Source organism: Staurois parvus, unplaced genomic scaffold (assembly GCF_062004578.1).
Source record: "Staurois parvus isolate SC_StPar_1 unplaced genomic scaffold, SC_StPar_1.0 ptg000145l, whole genome shotgun sequence".
NCBI lineage: Eukaryota > Metazoa > Chordata > Amphibia > Anura > Ranidae > Staurois > Staurois parvus.
Genome location: NW_028317941.1, coordinates 22,644,760 through 22,660,201, shown reverse-complemented (window position 1 = coordinate 22,660,201; position 15,442 = coordinate 22,644,760). Strand labels below are relative to the sequence as shown.

General features: G+C 40.9%; 1 protein-coding gene across 4 annotated transcripts in view; it reads right to left on the bottom strand.

Annotated features, from left to right (window-relative positions):
* USP9X (ubiquitin specific peptidase 9 X-linked) overlaps positions 1-15,442 on the bottom strand; it is a 290,448-nt gene that overhangs the window by 125,659 nt on the left and 149,347 nt on the right. For all 4 annotated transcript variants that reach the window (XM_089673929.1, XM_089673926.1, XM_089673928.1 and 1 more), the window contains exon 16: positions 13,469-13,811. In XM_089673929.1, the coding sequence (XP_089530055.1) occupies positions 13,469-13,811 (343 nt within the window). The remainder of the gene's footprint in view (positions 1-13,468; positions 13,812-15,442) is intronic.

The following is a 15,442-nucleotide window of genomic DNA, read 5'->3' as shown; positions in this document are numbered from 1 at the left end:
AACTACAGGAAACGTTTGGTTGAGGTTATTGCTGCCAAAGGAGGGTCAACCAGTTATTAAGTCCAAAGGTTCACATACTTTTTCCTCCCTGCACTGTGAATGTTTACATGTTATGTGCAATTAAACCATGGCAACATCTAATGTTTGTGTAGTATTATGTTCAGCAGACTGTGTTCTTCTATTGTTGTGACTTAGATGACGTTCAGAGCACATTTTATGCCCAATTCATGCAAAACTCCACGTAATCCCAAGGGGTTCACATGCTTTTTCTTGCAACTGTATGTTTTGGGTCGATCTCTTCCTGAAAGATGAAGTTCCTCTTCATGCTCAGCTTTCTAGCAGAAGCCTGAAGGTTTTGTGCCAATATTGACTGGTATTTGCAACTGTTCATAATTGCCTCTACCTTGACTAAGGCCCCAATTTCAGCTGAAGAAAAAACAGCCCCAAAGCATGATGCTGCCACCACCATGCTTCACTGTGGGTATGGTGTTCTTTTGGTGATGTGCAGTTTTGTTTTTGCACCAAACATATCTTTTGGAATTATGGCCAAAAAGCTCAACCTTCCTTTCATCAGACCAGAACACATTTTCCCACATGATTTTGGGAGACTTCAGATGTGTTTTTGCAAAATTTACCCAGGCTTCTGTCTTGCCATTCTACCCCACAGCCCAGACATATGAAGAATACGGGAGATTGCTGTCACATGTACCACACAGCCAGTACTTGCCAGACATTCCTGAAGCTCATTTAATGTTGCTGTAGGCCTCTTGGCAGCCTCCCAGACCAGTTATCTTGTGGTCTTTTCATAAATTTTGGAGGGACGTCCAGTTCTTTGTATTGTCCACTTGAGGATGGTCTTCACTGTGTTCCATGGTATATCTAATGCCTTGGAAATTCTTTTGTACCCTTCTCCTGACTGATACCCTTTTAACAATGAGATCCCTCTGTTTTGGAAGCTCTCTACGGATCATGCCATTACTGTAGGATGGGACTAAGAACATGTCAGGAAAGACCTATTAGAACAACTGAATTTTATCTGGGGTTAATCAGAGGCACTTTAAATGATGGCAGGCGTGTATTGACTCCGATTTAACATGAATTTGAATGTGATTGCTTAATTCTGAACAAAGCTACATTGCCAGTTATAAGAGGGTGTGCACACTTATGCAACCAGATTATTTTAGTTTTTTTATATTTATTTCCCCCCCCCATATAAGATTTGTTTGTTTTTCAATTGAGTTGTATAGTTTAAAAGTCACATTAAAATGTGGAAAAAACTCTGAAATGATTTATCTTTGTCTCATTATTTTACATCACAGAAACCTGACATTTTAACTGGAGTGGATAGACTATTTATATCGTGTGTGTGTGTGTGTGTGTGTGTGTGTGTGTATATAAATACACCATACAGACACACATGTCTACATACAAACACTGCCTTGAAAAAAGTATTCATATCCCGTGAAATTTTACACATTTTTGTCATGTTACAACGAAAAACAATGTATTTTTTGGGGATTTTATGTGATAGACCAAACAAGTGACACAGAATTGTGAAGTGGAAGGAAGATAAATGGTTTTCAAAATTTGGTACAAATAAATATCTGAAAAGTGTGGCGCACATTTGTATTCAGCTCCCCAGAGTCAATACTTTGTAGAACTACCTTTTGCTGCAATTACAGCTGCAAGTCTTTTTGGGTCTCTACCAGCTTTGCACTGCACTAGAGAGTGAAATTGTTGCCCATTCTTCTTTGCAAAATAGCTCAAGCTCTGTCTGGAAAGAGTCTGTGAACAGCAATTTTTCAAGTCTTGTCACAGATTCTCAATTAGAATTAGGTCTGGACTTTGACTAGACCATTCTAACACATGAATATGCTTTGATCTAAACCATTCCATTGTAGTTCTGGCTGTATGCTTAGGGTCGTTGTCCTGCTGGAAGGTGAACCTCCTCCCCAGTCAAGTCTTTTGCAGACTCTGACAGGTGTTCCTGTATTTGGCTCCATCCACCTTCCTGTCAACTCTGACCAGCTTCCCTGTCCCTGCTGAAGAAAAGCATCTCCACAACATGATACTGCCACCACCATGTTTAATGGTGGGGATGTTGTGTTCAGGGTGATGTTCAGTGTTAAGTTTTCCACCACACATAGCGTTTTGCTTTTAGGCCAGAAAAGTTCAATTTTGGTCTCATCTGACCAGAGCACCTTCTTCCACCTGTTTGTGGTGTCCCCCAAATGGCTTCTTGCAAAACGGGACTTCTTATGGCTTTCTTTCATCAATGGCTTTCTTCTTGCCACTCTTCCATAAAGGCCAGATTTGTGGAGTGTACAAATAATAGTTGTCCTGTGGACAGATTCTCCCACCTGAGCTATGGATCTCTGCAGCTCCTCCAGAGTTACCATGGGCCTCTTGGCTGCTTCTCTGATTAATGCTCTCCTTTCCCAGCCTGTCAGTTTAGGTGGACGGCCATGTCTTGGTAGTTTTGCAGTTGTGGCAAACTCTTTTCATTTTTGGATGATGGATTGAACAGTGCACGGTGAGATTTTCAAAGCTTGTGATATTTTTATTTATAATCTAACCCTGCTTTAAACTTCTCCACAACTTCATCCCTGGCCTGTTTGGTGTGTTCCTTGGCCTTCATGATGCTGTTTGTTTACTAATGTTCTCTAACAAACCTCTGAGGGCTTCACAGAACAGCTGTATTTATACTGAGATTAAAAATTACACACAGGTTGACTATTTACTAATTAGGTGATTTCTGAAGGCAATTGGTTCCACTAGCTTTTAGTTAGGGGTATCAGAGTAAAGGGGGCTGATTACAAATGCATGCCACACTTTTCAGATATTTGTAAAAAAATTTTAAAATCATTTTCCTTCCACTTCATAATTATGTGCCACTTTGTGTTGTAAAAAAAACAAGGGTTTTTTTGGCCGTGTGTAGTACACCCAAAGCCTTCAACTAATTAAGCTGTGTGCACTTTTTTTTTTTTTTCCAACCAGCGGATTGGAAAAAAACAAAAAACAAAGCTGACAGATCCCTGCACAGATCAGCACTGCAGGCCTTGGTTGCAAGCACTGATTGAATGCTGGTTTGCAGCATGACCATTCGACAAAAGCTGGTCGCCAGACCGGCTTCTGTTTAACAGAGAGGAGTACACATGGACCAAAAGTCAGAAGGTTCCTGATGAACTGGCTGTCTTTCATATGTGTATACCCAGCTTTACGCTCATCTGAAAAAAACTAAGGTTTTCCTCTGCAATGCAGGCCCATACTGTGCTGGCAAATAATATAATTTGTTAATCAATTATGAACACCTGCCCTACCAAGCTGGGATCTTGCATACACATATATTTATATACACACATCTACAGTCTACATTCCCTGTTACAGTATCCAGACTGTAAACAATAAAAAAGTAATTCTGAAGACAGCAATTGACGGTCAGAGACAATGATCGTATCCAAAGCTGAAGGGTACACTCCCCCTAAGTTGTATTAGTTGAGGGAATTGCCTGTCTGCTCTCCTACCACCTTAGCATTTTTGAGGTAGGCATTGGCTGAATTGGGACCTCAGATTTGACAGATAACAGCCATGGTTTCTCTCCAAATGATCAGGCCAGTTTTTAACTTCAAATCAATAATTTTCTTGCTCACCAATAAACTACAAAGAAAATGATGCAGCACCCAAAGTTAACAAAACTTCTACAAAGTAGTCATCCAATGTGCCAAGCTAAAACAATTAAACTCAAAATCCTTGTCTGCACTCGATAATATTGCTCACACAAATAGAATAGATTTCACAAATATTGTGGTGACACGCGCATTCCCAAAATATCAGATGACTCCCAATCTGCATGCAAGGTATTCACCATCAGAGAGGTAAAATATGGATTCTCACCTTAACTGCTTCCAGCCTGGGCCATTGTAAAATGATGACCGGGTGGGAGCGCTATTGTTTTGGGACGATATCCTATTGCGAGGACCCGGCGAGCTGAACACTGGCTCGATCTGTCGTCCACCAGACACAGCAGACGACTGATCAGTGTGCCATAATTGTAGACACTACCAATCACTGTGAAATATACCGTAAGTACAAAAACACACAAATGTCCAACTCTAAGTTGACAAAAAAAAAAAAATTTTTCAAAATGTCTCAATACACACTGATGGTATCGTTTTTACTCCACCAGTTCTTAATGTTCCACCAATTTTCATTGTTCCTCAAACCAATGTGTCCTCTTCCACTCTAAGTACCTCAAAATAAATTAACTATACATAGTGCATTATCCTTATAATGCAAAAACTGGTGATGCGTATGCATCAAAGTGTTCAAAAACAAGTGCCCCCCAGTGATCAAATATACATACAGTGACTGTAATTGCTACTCTTACCCGGAGGAGGTAGAAACTTGCTTATGTGATCAGCGATCCTACATTCACTGTGAATCAGTGGCACGCAAAACACCAATTTGTGATATGGTGCATTATCAAATAGTGTAACACCTGTCAACCCAAATACCTTACCAGATTGACAGGTAATGCAGGCCTAACTCAGACCGGGATCTTATGCTCCAGGAATAGTGTACCGGCCTACTGCTGGTACCATGTGATCGCTGTGGCCAAATCACATGACAATTGTAAACAATGAATGACTTCAATTCATGCCTTTTATTGTGTGCAATTGTGTGGCCAGCTGGACTGGTCACAGTGATCACATGGTACAGACAGGGCCAATCATAGTCCATCTGTAGCATGTGATTAGGTGTGGCCAATCACAACTAATCCCACTACACACAGAATGAATCCATTTCATTCAGTAAAAATGCTTGCTTATAGCATTGAACTCACTGCTATAAGCAAAATTTTTTTTTTTCTTTTTTTTATTGCACACTAACAATCAATCTTAACCGCTTCCATACAGGGCACTTTTACCCCCTTCCTGCCCAGGCCAACTTTCCGGTTTCAGCGCTCAGACACTTTGAATAACAATTGCGCGGTCATACAACACTGCACCCAAACTAAAATTTTATCATTTTCTTCACACAACTAGAGCTTTCTTTTGGTGGTATTTAATCACCACTGGCGTTTTTATTTTTTGCTAAACTAACAAAAAAAAAAAAAAAAAGACCTAACATTTTGAAAAAAAACAAAACACTTTTTTCTTTGTTTCTGTTATAAAAGTTTGCAAATAAATGTTCTTCATAAATTTAGGCCAAGATGTATTCTGCTACGTCTTTGGTGAAAATAACCCAAATTAGTATTTATTATTTAGTCTGTAGGAAAGTTAGAGTTCACAAACTATCTGAAATATCTGAAAATTGATCACACCTGAAGTACTGACAGCCAATCTAATTTCTTGAGGTCCAAGAATGTTAGAAAAGTACAGATATCCCCCAAATGACCCCATTTTTGCAAAGTAGACAGTCCGACGTATTTCTTAAGAGGCATGGCGAGTTTTTTGAAGTTGTAATTTTGTCATAATTTTTCGGAAAATGAAGAAATTTAAAAAATGATTTATACAATTTTTTTATTTTTTTTTACATACTGTGTCATCAGTGCAGTACAGCGTAATCATATAACTGGCATGGCGGTGATCAGGGACACTGACTGGTGACAGTACCAAAAAAAAAAAATAGATTTTTTTTTCTTCTTTAAATTTTATTTTAAATTTGTTACTAAATTTTTTCTCTAAAATTTTTTTTTTATTTTTCACTATGACCAAAGTAGTATAATGTTACCATACTAACATTGTACTACTTTGGGGAAGTGATCAGTTTTGTTTTTGTTTTTTTACACAATTTGCTTATAGCAAAGAATAACTTTGCTATAAGCAAGCATTTACCTTAATGAAATAGATTAATTCAGGGTTTTTATTTTATGATTAGCTGTGATTTGGCCATGGCTAATCACATGACACCTGGGCTGTGATCGGCCCAGCTTGTGCATGTGATCGCTGTGACCACTCACAGCTAGGCACACTTGTATACAATGGATGGCATGAAAGGAAGCCATCCATTCTATACAACTGTCATGTGACCTGCTGTGATTGGTCACAGCAGGTCACATAGTACTGGCAACGGAGCCGGTACACAGATCTGTGTGGCCCTGCGGGAATGCGCGTTCCGGAAAGGCCTATAAACCTATGGGTTAAATCCTGAATCCATCCCCAAAGTAGTATAGTGCTACTATGGCAACACTGTATTGCTCTATTCACAAAATGTAAAATTAAAAAAAAAAAAAAAATATATATATATATATATATATATATATATATATATATATATATATATATATATATATTTGTAACCACTAGCCCTCCGAAGATTTACCCCCCCCCCCCCCCCTTCATGACCAGGCCATTTTTTGCTGTTCGGCACTGCACTATTTCAACTGGTAATTGCGCAGTTGTGCAACGCTGTACCCAAATGAAATTTATGTTTTGTTTTGTTTTTTTTACACAAAATAGAGCTCTCTTTTTGTAGTATTTGATGATCTCTGCGGTTTTTACTTTTTGCATTAAAAAACCCGAAAATTTTGAAAAAACACAATATTTTTCACTTTTGGTTATAAAGAATGTTCAAAAAACTCAAAGTTAATCATAAATTTAGGCCAAAATGTATTCTGCTACATGTCTTTGATAAAAAAAAAATCCCAATACATGTATATTAATAATTTGTGTTTGTGCATATGAATTTACACAGCTTTTATTTTCTGGCTGCCTATCACATTTCTTGAGGTGCTAAAATGCCAGGGCAGTAACTGTGTCCCCCCCTCCAAATAACTCCTTTTTGGAAAGTAGGATTTTGTGGAGTCCCTGGAACATATTTTTTGCCACAAATTTTTCGAAAAATGAAATGTATTTTTATTTTTTTTTATTTTTTTTTTTACACAAAATCGTCACTTAAATACATTGCTCATGCATACCATGGGTATATGTGGAATAACACCCCAAAACACATTCACCTACTTCTTCTGAGTATGGGGAAACCACATGTCAGAGACTGTCACCCTAGCTACATACAGGCCCCCAAAATCTAATGACCAACTCCAAGCTTTCAAAGGGCATATTTCCTCATATCACTTCCCCATTACCTATCACAGTTTATGAGTCTTTATAATGCCAGGATAGTACAAACACCCCCCCAAATAACCTTTTTCTGGATAGTAGACACTCCAGATAATTTGAGAAGAGCCATGGTATTTTACAGATATAATTTCTGTCATAGGGTTTCTTTTGTTTTCCAAAAACATGTGGCAACAAATGAGATCTGCAAAATAATCACCACGACTCTGAGCTAATACCTTGGAGTGTCTACTTCATAAAAAGGTCATTTGGAGAGGTTGCTTCTACTATCCTGGCATTTCAGGGCCAACATTAGAAGCTCATGTCACACATCACTCACTCTTGAAGACCAAGCTTTTTCTGACACTTTGTTCACATGAAAAAAGTTTTTTTGGCTAGAAAATGACTTTGAACCCCCAAACATTATATATTTTTTTTAAAGCAGAGGTCCTAGAGAATAAAACGGTGGGTATTGAAAGTTTTTATGTCCCACATTATTTGCGCAGTGATTTTTCAAACGTAAATCTTTTGGGGAAAATATACAATATATTGCCCAACTGTTTGGTATCTATTTACTTGGCGTAATATCATCTTTTATAGTGTATCAAACATGACATGCTTTAACCACCTCCCGCCCGCCATATATTCCATATGACATCCTCCCATTCTCACTGCGCATGCGCGGCTCCAGGATGATCAGTGTGCCCTGATGATCAGTGTGGCCCCAGAAGTGCCACCTGTCCGTGTTGAACAGTGCCACGTGCCAGTGTCCATCAGTGCCACATATCAGTGCCTACCAGTGCACATCAATGCCACATATCAGTGCCTACCAGTGCACATCAATGCCACATATCAGTGCCCCTCATATCAGAGCTGCTTTTCAGTGTCACCCATCAGTGCTGCCAATCAGTGCCAGTCAGTGCCGCCTATCAGTGCCATATATCAGTGCTGCCTTTCAGTGCCCATCAGTGATGGCTGTCAATGCCCATCAGTGCCACCTACCAGTGCCTCTATCAGTGCCTCCTCATCAGTGCCCATCAGTGCCACCTATTAGTGTCCATCAGTGTAGCCTTCCAGTGCCCATCACTGCAGCCTCATTAGCACACATCATTGAAGGAGAAAAATCACTTATTTGCAAAATTTTATAACAAAAACTAAGAAACCTTTTTTTTTTTCTAAAATTTTCAGTGGTTTTTGGTTTAAGAAAAAATAAAAAACCCAGAGGTGATTAAATACCACCAAAATAAAGCGCTGTCACAAAAAAATAAAAAAAAATTCATATGGGTACAGTGTTGCATGACCGCGCAATTGTCAAAGTGCGACAGCGCTAAAAAATGAAAATTGGCCTGGGCAGGAAGGGGGGTATAAGTGCCCTGTAGGCTAGCGGTTAAAATTGCACATGCCTGTGCAATGGAAACAAAGTACATACATTTTTAATGTCAATCGGCAACATTTTAAAAGACTTTACATGTTAATTTATATTTACACAGGAGGTCTAGTGCTATAATCACTGCCGTCAATCTGACGTTCGCAGTGATACCTCTCATGCATGGTGCAATCTCTGTTTACATACCGACAAGGGAACGCTTGCGTTCACCTTTTGCGCACGGGAAGGGGCAGAGCTGAATTTGGGTGGGTGGCGATGTATTATTGTGCTTATAAATTGCCTTGGCCCACAATCAATTGGTACAAATCTTCCGTGAAAAACAGCGGAGGGACTAAACGCTAGTGCTAGCAGCAAATTGGGCAGAAACACTATACTAGTAATGGAGGTGATCAGCGACCTATAGCGTGCGATAGTGTGCGGGCAATGCTAGCTGACCTTGGCTGGTAAGGGTGCTAACTGACCCCGATGTCGCTAGCGGCAGGAATACAGTGATCAGTGAAAAATTCTATATACGGACACTGTACTAATGGCACTGGGTGGTGTGTGTGTGTTGTAGTGCTTTTACTCAGTGCAGTGCTCTCTTCCTGGACCAGCAGGGGGTCAGCAGGGGGCACATGCATGTTCACACCCTGAAATAGGAAGCCATGTAAGACTGCATCGCGTTGCCTAGAGCCGTTGTTCGCCCGCAAAATGCAAGTAAGTGGTCGGCAAGTAGTTTTAATTTTATTTTTTTAACTTTTTTTTTTTCTACCCGTACGTCCCTTTGCCTGTAGCTGTCACCCGTCTGCAGTACATTGCAGGTGGGCTGGGCAGGAAGCTGTTAAAAATTGGGGGGAAAAAAGATATTTATTTTTTTACATAATGTCAACAGTGTGTCCTTGCTCACTGCCACACCAGTTATATGACATGCTGTACTGCATTGGTGACCGTATGCGTAAAAAAAAAAAGTTTTTTTTTCCCAAAGACATAGTAACAAAAAATTACAACTTCAAAATCCGAGCCATGCCTCTTACTAAGTACCTCGTACGGTCTACTTTCTGAAAAGTTGTCATTTTGGGGAAATTTGTACTGTTCTGGCATTTTAGGGCCTCAAGAAATGAGCAGTAAAATACATGAGAACTGATCAATTTTTGGATATATATGCCATAGTTTGGGGACGCTCTAACTTTATTACAGACTAAACATACGCAGATTTGGGTCACCAAAGAAATGTAACAGAATACAGTTTGGTCTGAATTGATGAAGAAAGATTATTTGCAAAATTTTATAGCAGTAACGAAGGAAAACGAGGGTTCCTGTTTTCAATTTTTTTTTCCATTTGTTTAGCACAAAAAGCAAAACAAAACAAAAAAACAGTGGTGATTAACCACTTGCTGCCCTGCCACTGCATATATACGGTTGCAGGGCGGCGCAAAAGCACGTTTTAAAACGGGCTCCGCGCTCCCAACATTTTTGCCGGCAGGGGGCCGCGAGCGCGCTCCCGCCGACCCGCGGGTGATACCATTTGATCCCGGAGGGATCAATCATTCGATTTCAGCCAGTGATGTCTGGCTGAAATCAGATGATCGGTCCCTGTCCTATCCTGTCCTGTGTTGACATTTACACAGGACAGGATATGATGTCATTCTTCTCTGCCTGGACACATTCCGTTCCAGACAGAGAAGAAGACATACAGTGAGTAAAACAGCACATACCCAGTTAGAACACACCTAGGACACATTTAACCCCCTGATCGCCCCCCCCCCCAGTTAACCCCTTCACTGCCCTGTCACCAGTGTCACTTTTCAGTGAACCGATTTTTACTGATCACTGTATCAGTGTTGCTGGCGACTTCCGATAGTGTTAGCGCCCCTCCCAGATAGCGCCAGTTTGCCCGCCAGTACACCAGTAATCCCGTTTAACCCCTTAATCCCCCCCCCCCCAGTTAACCCCTTCACTGCCCTGTCACCAGTATCACTGATCAGTGAACCGATTTTTACTGATCACTGTATCAGTGTTGCTGGCGACTTCCGATAGTGTTAGCGCCCCTCCCAGATAGCGCCAGATTGCCCGCCAGTACACCAGTAATCCTGTTTAACCCCTTGATTGCCCCCCCCCCCCCCCCGAGTTAACCCCTTCACTGCCCTGTCACCAGTGTCATTGATTACAGTGAACAGATTTTTACTGATCACTGTATTAGTGTCACTGGAGACTTCCGATAGTGTTAGCGCCCCTCCTAGATAGCGCCAGTTTGCCCGCTAATGCACGGGATTTTTTTTACCAAAAACATGTAGCAGAATACATTTTGGCTTAAATTTATGACCAACTTTGAGTTCACGATACATTTTTTATAGATGAAAGTAGAAAACAGTTTTTCTTTCAAAATTTTAGTGTTTTTTTGTTTATAGCGCAAAAAATAAAAAAGCACACAGGTGATAAAATACCACCAAAAGAAAGCTCTATTTGTGTGAAAAAAAAGGATGTAAATTTTGTTTGGGTACAGCATTGCATGACCGCGCAATTATCATTTGAATTAGCGCAGCGCCAAACAGCAAAAAAGGCCTGGTCATTAAGGGGGGTAAATCCTCAGGAGCTCAAGTGGTTAAATACCATGAAACGTAATCTCTATTTGTGTGAAAAAAATGGACAATTGCACAATCATGCAAAACTGTACCCATATGAAATTTGAAGCAAGACCGTGCTAAAAGCTGAAAATTGGCCTGGGCAGGAAGAGGGTAAAAGTGTCCAGTATTAAAGTGGTTACTAAAAGACCTTTCGATTAAAAAAAAGGTCATCATATACCGGTTCCCTTTAAAAGTCGGGATCAGCTATGCACTGGCCCTCAGTTTATACTCCCCACATTTTCAATTTCAGTCATTATCAGGCCAAAGAAGAATACAAGAACAAAAAAACAGCGCTCTTTGTACTAAATATGTCCAATTTTATTCCAAACACTTCCAAACATACAATCAGCATCTGCATTAGCACAGCTATACAATGTGTGATGCAACCAGCGACTCACTTTTCACTACCTGGTCGGGCTGACACTTCACTCTCACGTAAAGATCGCAGCTTGATAGAATCTTTGCACTCTCACGTAAAGATCGCAGCTTGGTAGAATCTTGGCTCTGTGTACTGAGTAGCAAGTAGCACTCCGCTCTTATTTGTGGAATCTATTTTATTATTTGTGTGAGCAATATTATAGAACGCAGACATGGATTCTGAGTAAAATAATTTTATTGTGGCACATTAGATGACAGTTTTTAGCTTTCCCATGATACCGACTTGCAAATAAATTGACAGTAACTACCAAAGCTAGCCATAAAATTAATTTTTTTAAACGTTATTTCTAAACATCATCGCCTTGCTTACAAGCTTTCCAAACACATTTAAAGCATTTGTAAAGTCTTTTTATTTTTAAACAACAAACATAATATACTTACCTGGTATTATACAGAACAGCCCGAACCTCCTCTTCTTGGGTCCCCCATGGTGTTTCTGCTTTCCAGTGTGCCACCATAGGATGCTGCTTCCTTTTGTGGCACACATGTGGACTCACTTTCGATTAGCAGATTCAAATACACACTGAGAAGCTTGCAGTGAAATTAGAATAAGCAATTTCAGTAGAGAACAGAAGCTTGAATAACTGTGCAAAATGGAAGGTAATGCTGCCATTCAGCTTTAACACTAAGCCTTCATGCAACACTAGCTTTTTTTTTTTCAAGCCCAAAAAAGCTAGAAAAAAAAAGCTGTTAGGAGCATTTTAGTACCATTTAAGACCACTCAGCTTTTTTTCTGCTAGAAAAATGCTCCCAAAAACGTGTTTCAATTCACAACATTATATATTATATTGGCTATACACTATATTGCCAAAAGTATTGGGAGACGCCTGCCTTTTCATGCACATGAACTTTAATGTCATCCCAGTCTTAGCCCGTAGGATTCAATATTGAGTTGGCCCACTCTTTGCAGCTGCAACAGTTTCAACTTTTCTGGGAAGGTTGTCCACAAGGTTTAGGAGTGTGTCTATAGGAAAGCTTGACCATTCTTTCAGATGCGTATTTGTGAGGTCAGGCACTGATGTCGGACGAGAAGGCCTAGTGCACAGTCTCTACTCTAATTCATCCTAAAGGTGTTCTATCAGGTTGAAGTCAGGACTGTGCAGGCCAATCAAGTTCCTCCACTCCAAACTCGCTCATCCATGTCTTTATGGACCTTGCTTTGTGCACTGGTGCGCAGTCATGTTGGAACAGGAAGGGGCCATCCCCAAACTGTTCCCACAAAGTTGGGAGCATGAAATTGTCCAAAATGTCTTGGTATGCAGACGCCTTAAAAGTTCCCTTCACTGGAACTAAGGGGCCAAGTCCAACTCCTGAACAACAACCCCACACCATAATCCCCGCTCCACTAAACTTTACACTTGGCACAAAGCAGTCAGGCAAATACCGTTCTCCTGGCAACCGCCAAACCCAGACACGTCCATTGGATAACTGGACAGAGAAGAGTGATTTGTCACTCCAGAGAACACATCTCCAATGCTCTAAAGTCCAGGGGTGGCATGCTTTACATTACTGCATTGCAGTTGGTGATGTAAGGCTTGTATGCAGTTGCACGGCCATGGAAACCCATTCTATGAAGCTCTCTACGCATGATTGTTGTGCTAATCTGAAAGCCACACAAAGTTTGGAGGTCTTTAGCTAATGACTCTGCAGGCAGCTGGCAACTTCTGCGCACTGTGCACTTCAGCATGCAGTGACCCTGCTCTGTCATTTTATGTGGCCTACACTTCGTAGCGGAGTTGCTGTTCCCAGTTGCTTCCACTTATCATGGTAGCACTCTTGAATTCACTGAGCTACCGAGAGTGACCCATTCTTTCACAAATGTTTGTAGAAGCAGTCAGCATGCCTAGGTGCTTGATTTTATTCACCTGTGGCCATGGAGGTGATTGGAACACCTGAATCCAATGATTTGGAGGGGTTTCCTAATACTTTTGGCAATATAGTGTAGATGCTCTTATCCAAAATTTAGGGGGAAGGTCACTTACCCGCCAGAGATAATCAAGCCCTATAAGCTCCAAGTCATCCATCATGTAGGCTCTGCGCTTTGCTACAAGTTTTCCTTCACGACAATTAACAGCTTTGAAAAAGCGCTCAAAGCACTTCATGCCATTTTCAGTTAGAAGAGATGGATCCAGCTGTAGCACATTGTTTTCAAAGAAGTCTTTATTGATATCTGGGTCCAAATCTGGCTCATCACCCATGAGCTTGGAGTACCACTTGAAACAGGCTTCACGATCACAAAGGTAAACCGCGTTTTCAGCTAAGCACTTCCAAATCTGTTTTGCCTGGGGTGCACAAAGCCAAAGCTGACCATCCTTCAATAAAAACCTAAAATGATCATTATAAAATGTCAGACAAAATAAATTTTACAGCGGAGAGTAAACTTGTCAAATACAAAACAAAATCAGTGTTTGAAAAACAGGCAATGGAGAGCCACTTTTACTACGCTAGAATGCTATGTAATACATTGCAGTATTAATCCAGACAACAAGAGCTAGATGATATAAACAGCACACAATGGATCACTTTTCAGAGGGTGGTAGAGCAGCTGCTGTCGAGCATTATGGATGCAATTCTGCCTCATTTTAAACACCTTTTTGTTATTTGTTTTTCAGCCAAACAGGGATTCTGAATAGGAATACCATTACTTGAATGGGTTGCATTGGTAAGGCCTTACAAAACACAACAATATTGTATAAAAATGTGCCACTGGTGATGTTAAATTGTGGCTTGGGGGGGATTTGTGAGGTTGGGTCTAAAACCGTCTAGCGAGAAATTTGTAAACAGAAACACTGTTTCCCATAGGAATGCATTGAAAACCAATTAATCCGCTCCGGAGGTCAGAAAAAAGTAAACACTTCTAAAATACCCCATGAGTTATTTTATCAAGTCATGCAGTATTTTAGTAGTGACAAGCATGTATTAATGTTTCAGCTGTCAGCGGGGTTCCCCACTGACAGCTGAATGTAAAAGAATTGCCGGCAATTAAAAAAATAAATATAACGGCGTGGGGTCCTCCCTCCCATCCATACCAAGCCCTTCAGGTCTGGTATGGATTTTGAAGGGAACTCCCACACAAAAAATTTATTAAAAAAAAAAAAAAAAAAAAATAATATGGAGTGGGTGTCGTCATCCCCCAAAATCCATACCAGACCCTTATCCGAGCATGCAGCCCGGCAGGTCAGGAAAGGGGGAGGGGACGAGCGACAATGATGTCACAAGGGGAAGGGTCACTCGGGTGATGTCCAAGGTTCGCCCCTTAGCTATTTAAGAACTGTCAAACCACCGGAGCAGACAGAGGAATGGAAGCCATTGTCGGAAGCGGAGTCTTTTTTTTAATTCTTTTTTTCGGGTCAGTGGCAGGCATCGTGATTTGTGATTGATTATCGGGACCATGTACCCCATACTCATTCACATAAGAGGGGGGGGCGGGATCTGGGGACTCCCTTCTAAAGGGGGCTTCCAGATTCCGATAAGCCCCCCGCCCACAGACCCCCACAACCACCGGTCAGGGTTGTGGGGAAGAGGCTCTTTGTCCCCAAAGCACACCCCCGTGTCGAGGGCATGTGGTCTGTTATGGTTCAGGAGGGGAAGGGGGTGGGGCTCACTCGTTTCCCCCCCCCCCCCTTTCCTGACCTGACAGGCTGCATGCTCGGATAAGGGTCTGGTATGGATTTTGCCATATATTTTTTTTATTTTTTTACATTTTGGCGTGGGAGTTCCCCTCAAAATCCTTACCAGACCCAAAGGGCTTGGTGTGGATGGGAGGGGGGACCCCACACCGTTTTTTTTTTATTTTACTATGGTGCTGGTTTTTAAATGTAATTACCGCTTTTTTTTCTCTTCACTATAGCTCAGAGATTCAGCTGTCACTTTCCCCACAACTAAAACAAAAGTTTTTTTAGTTTATTTCCCCAAGTTAAAAGAAAACAAATGTTTCCTTCTAGTTTCTTAAAAGA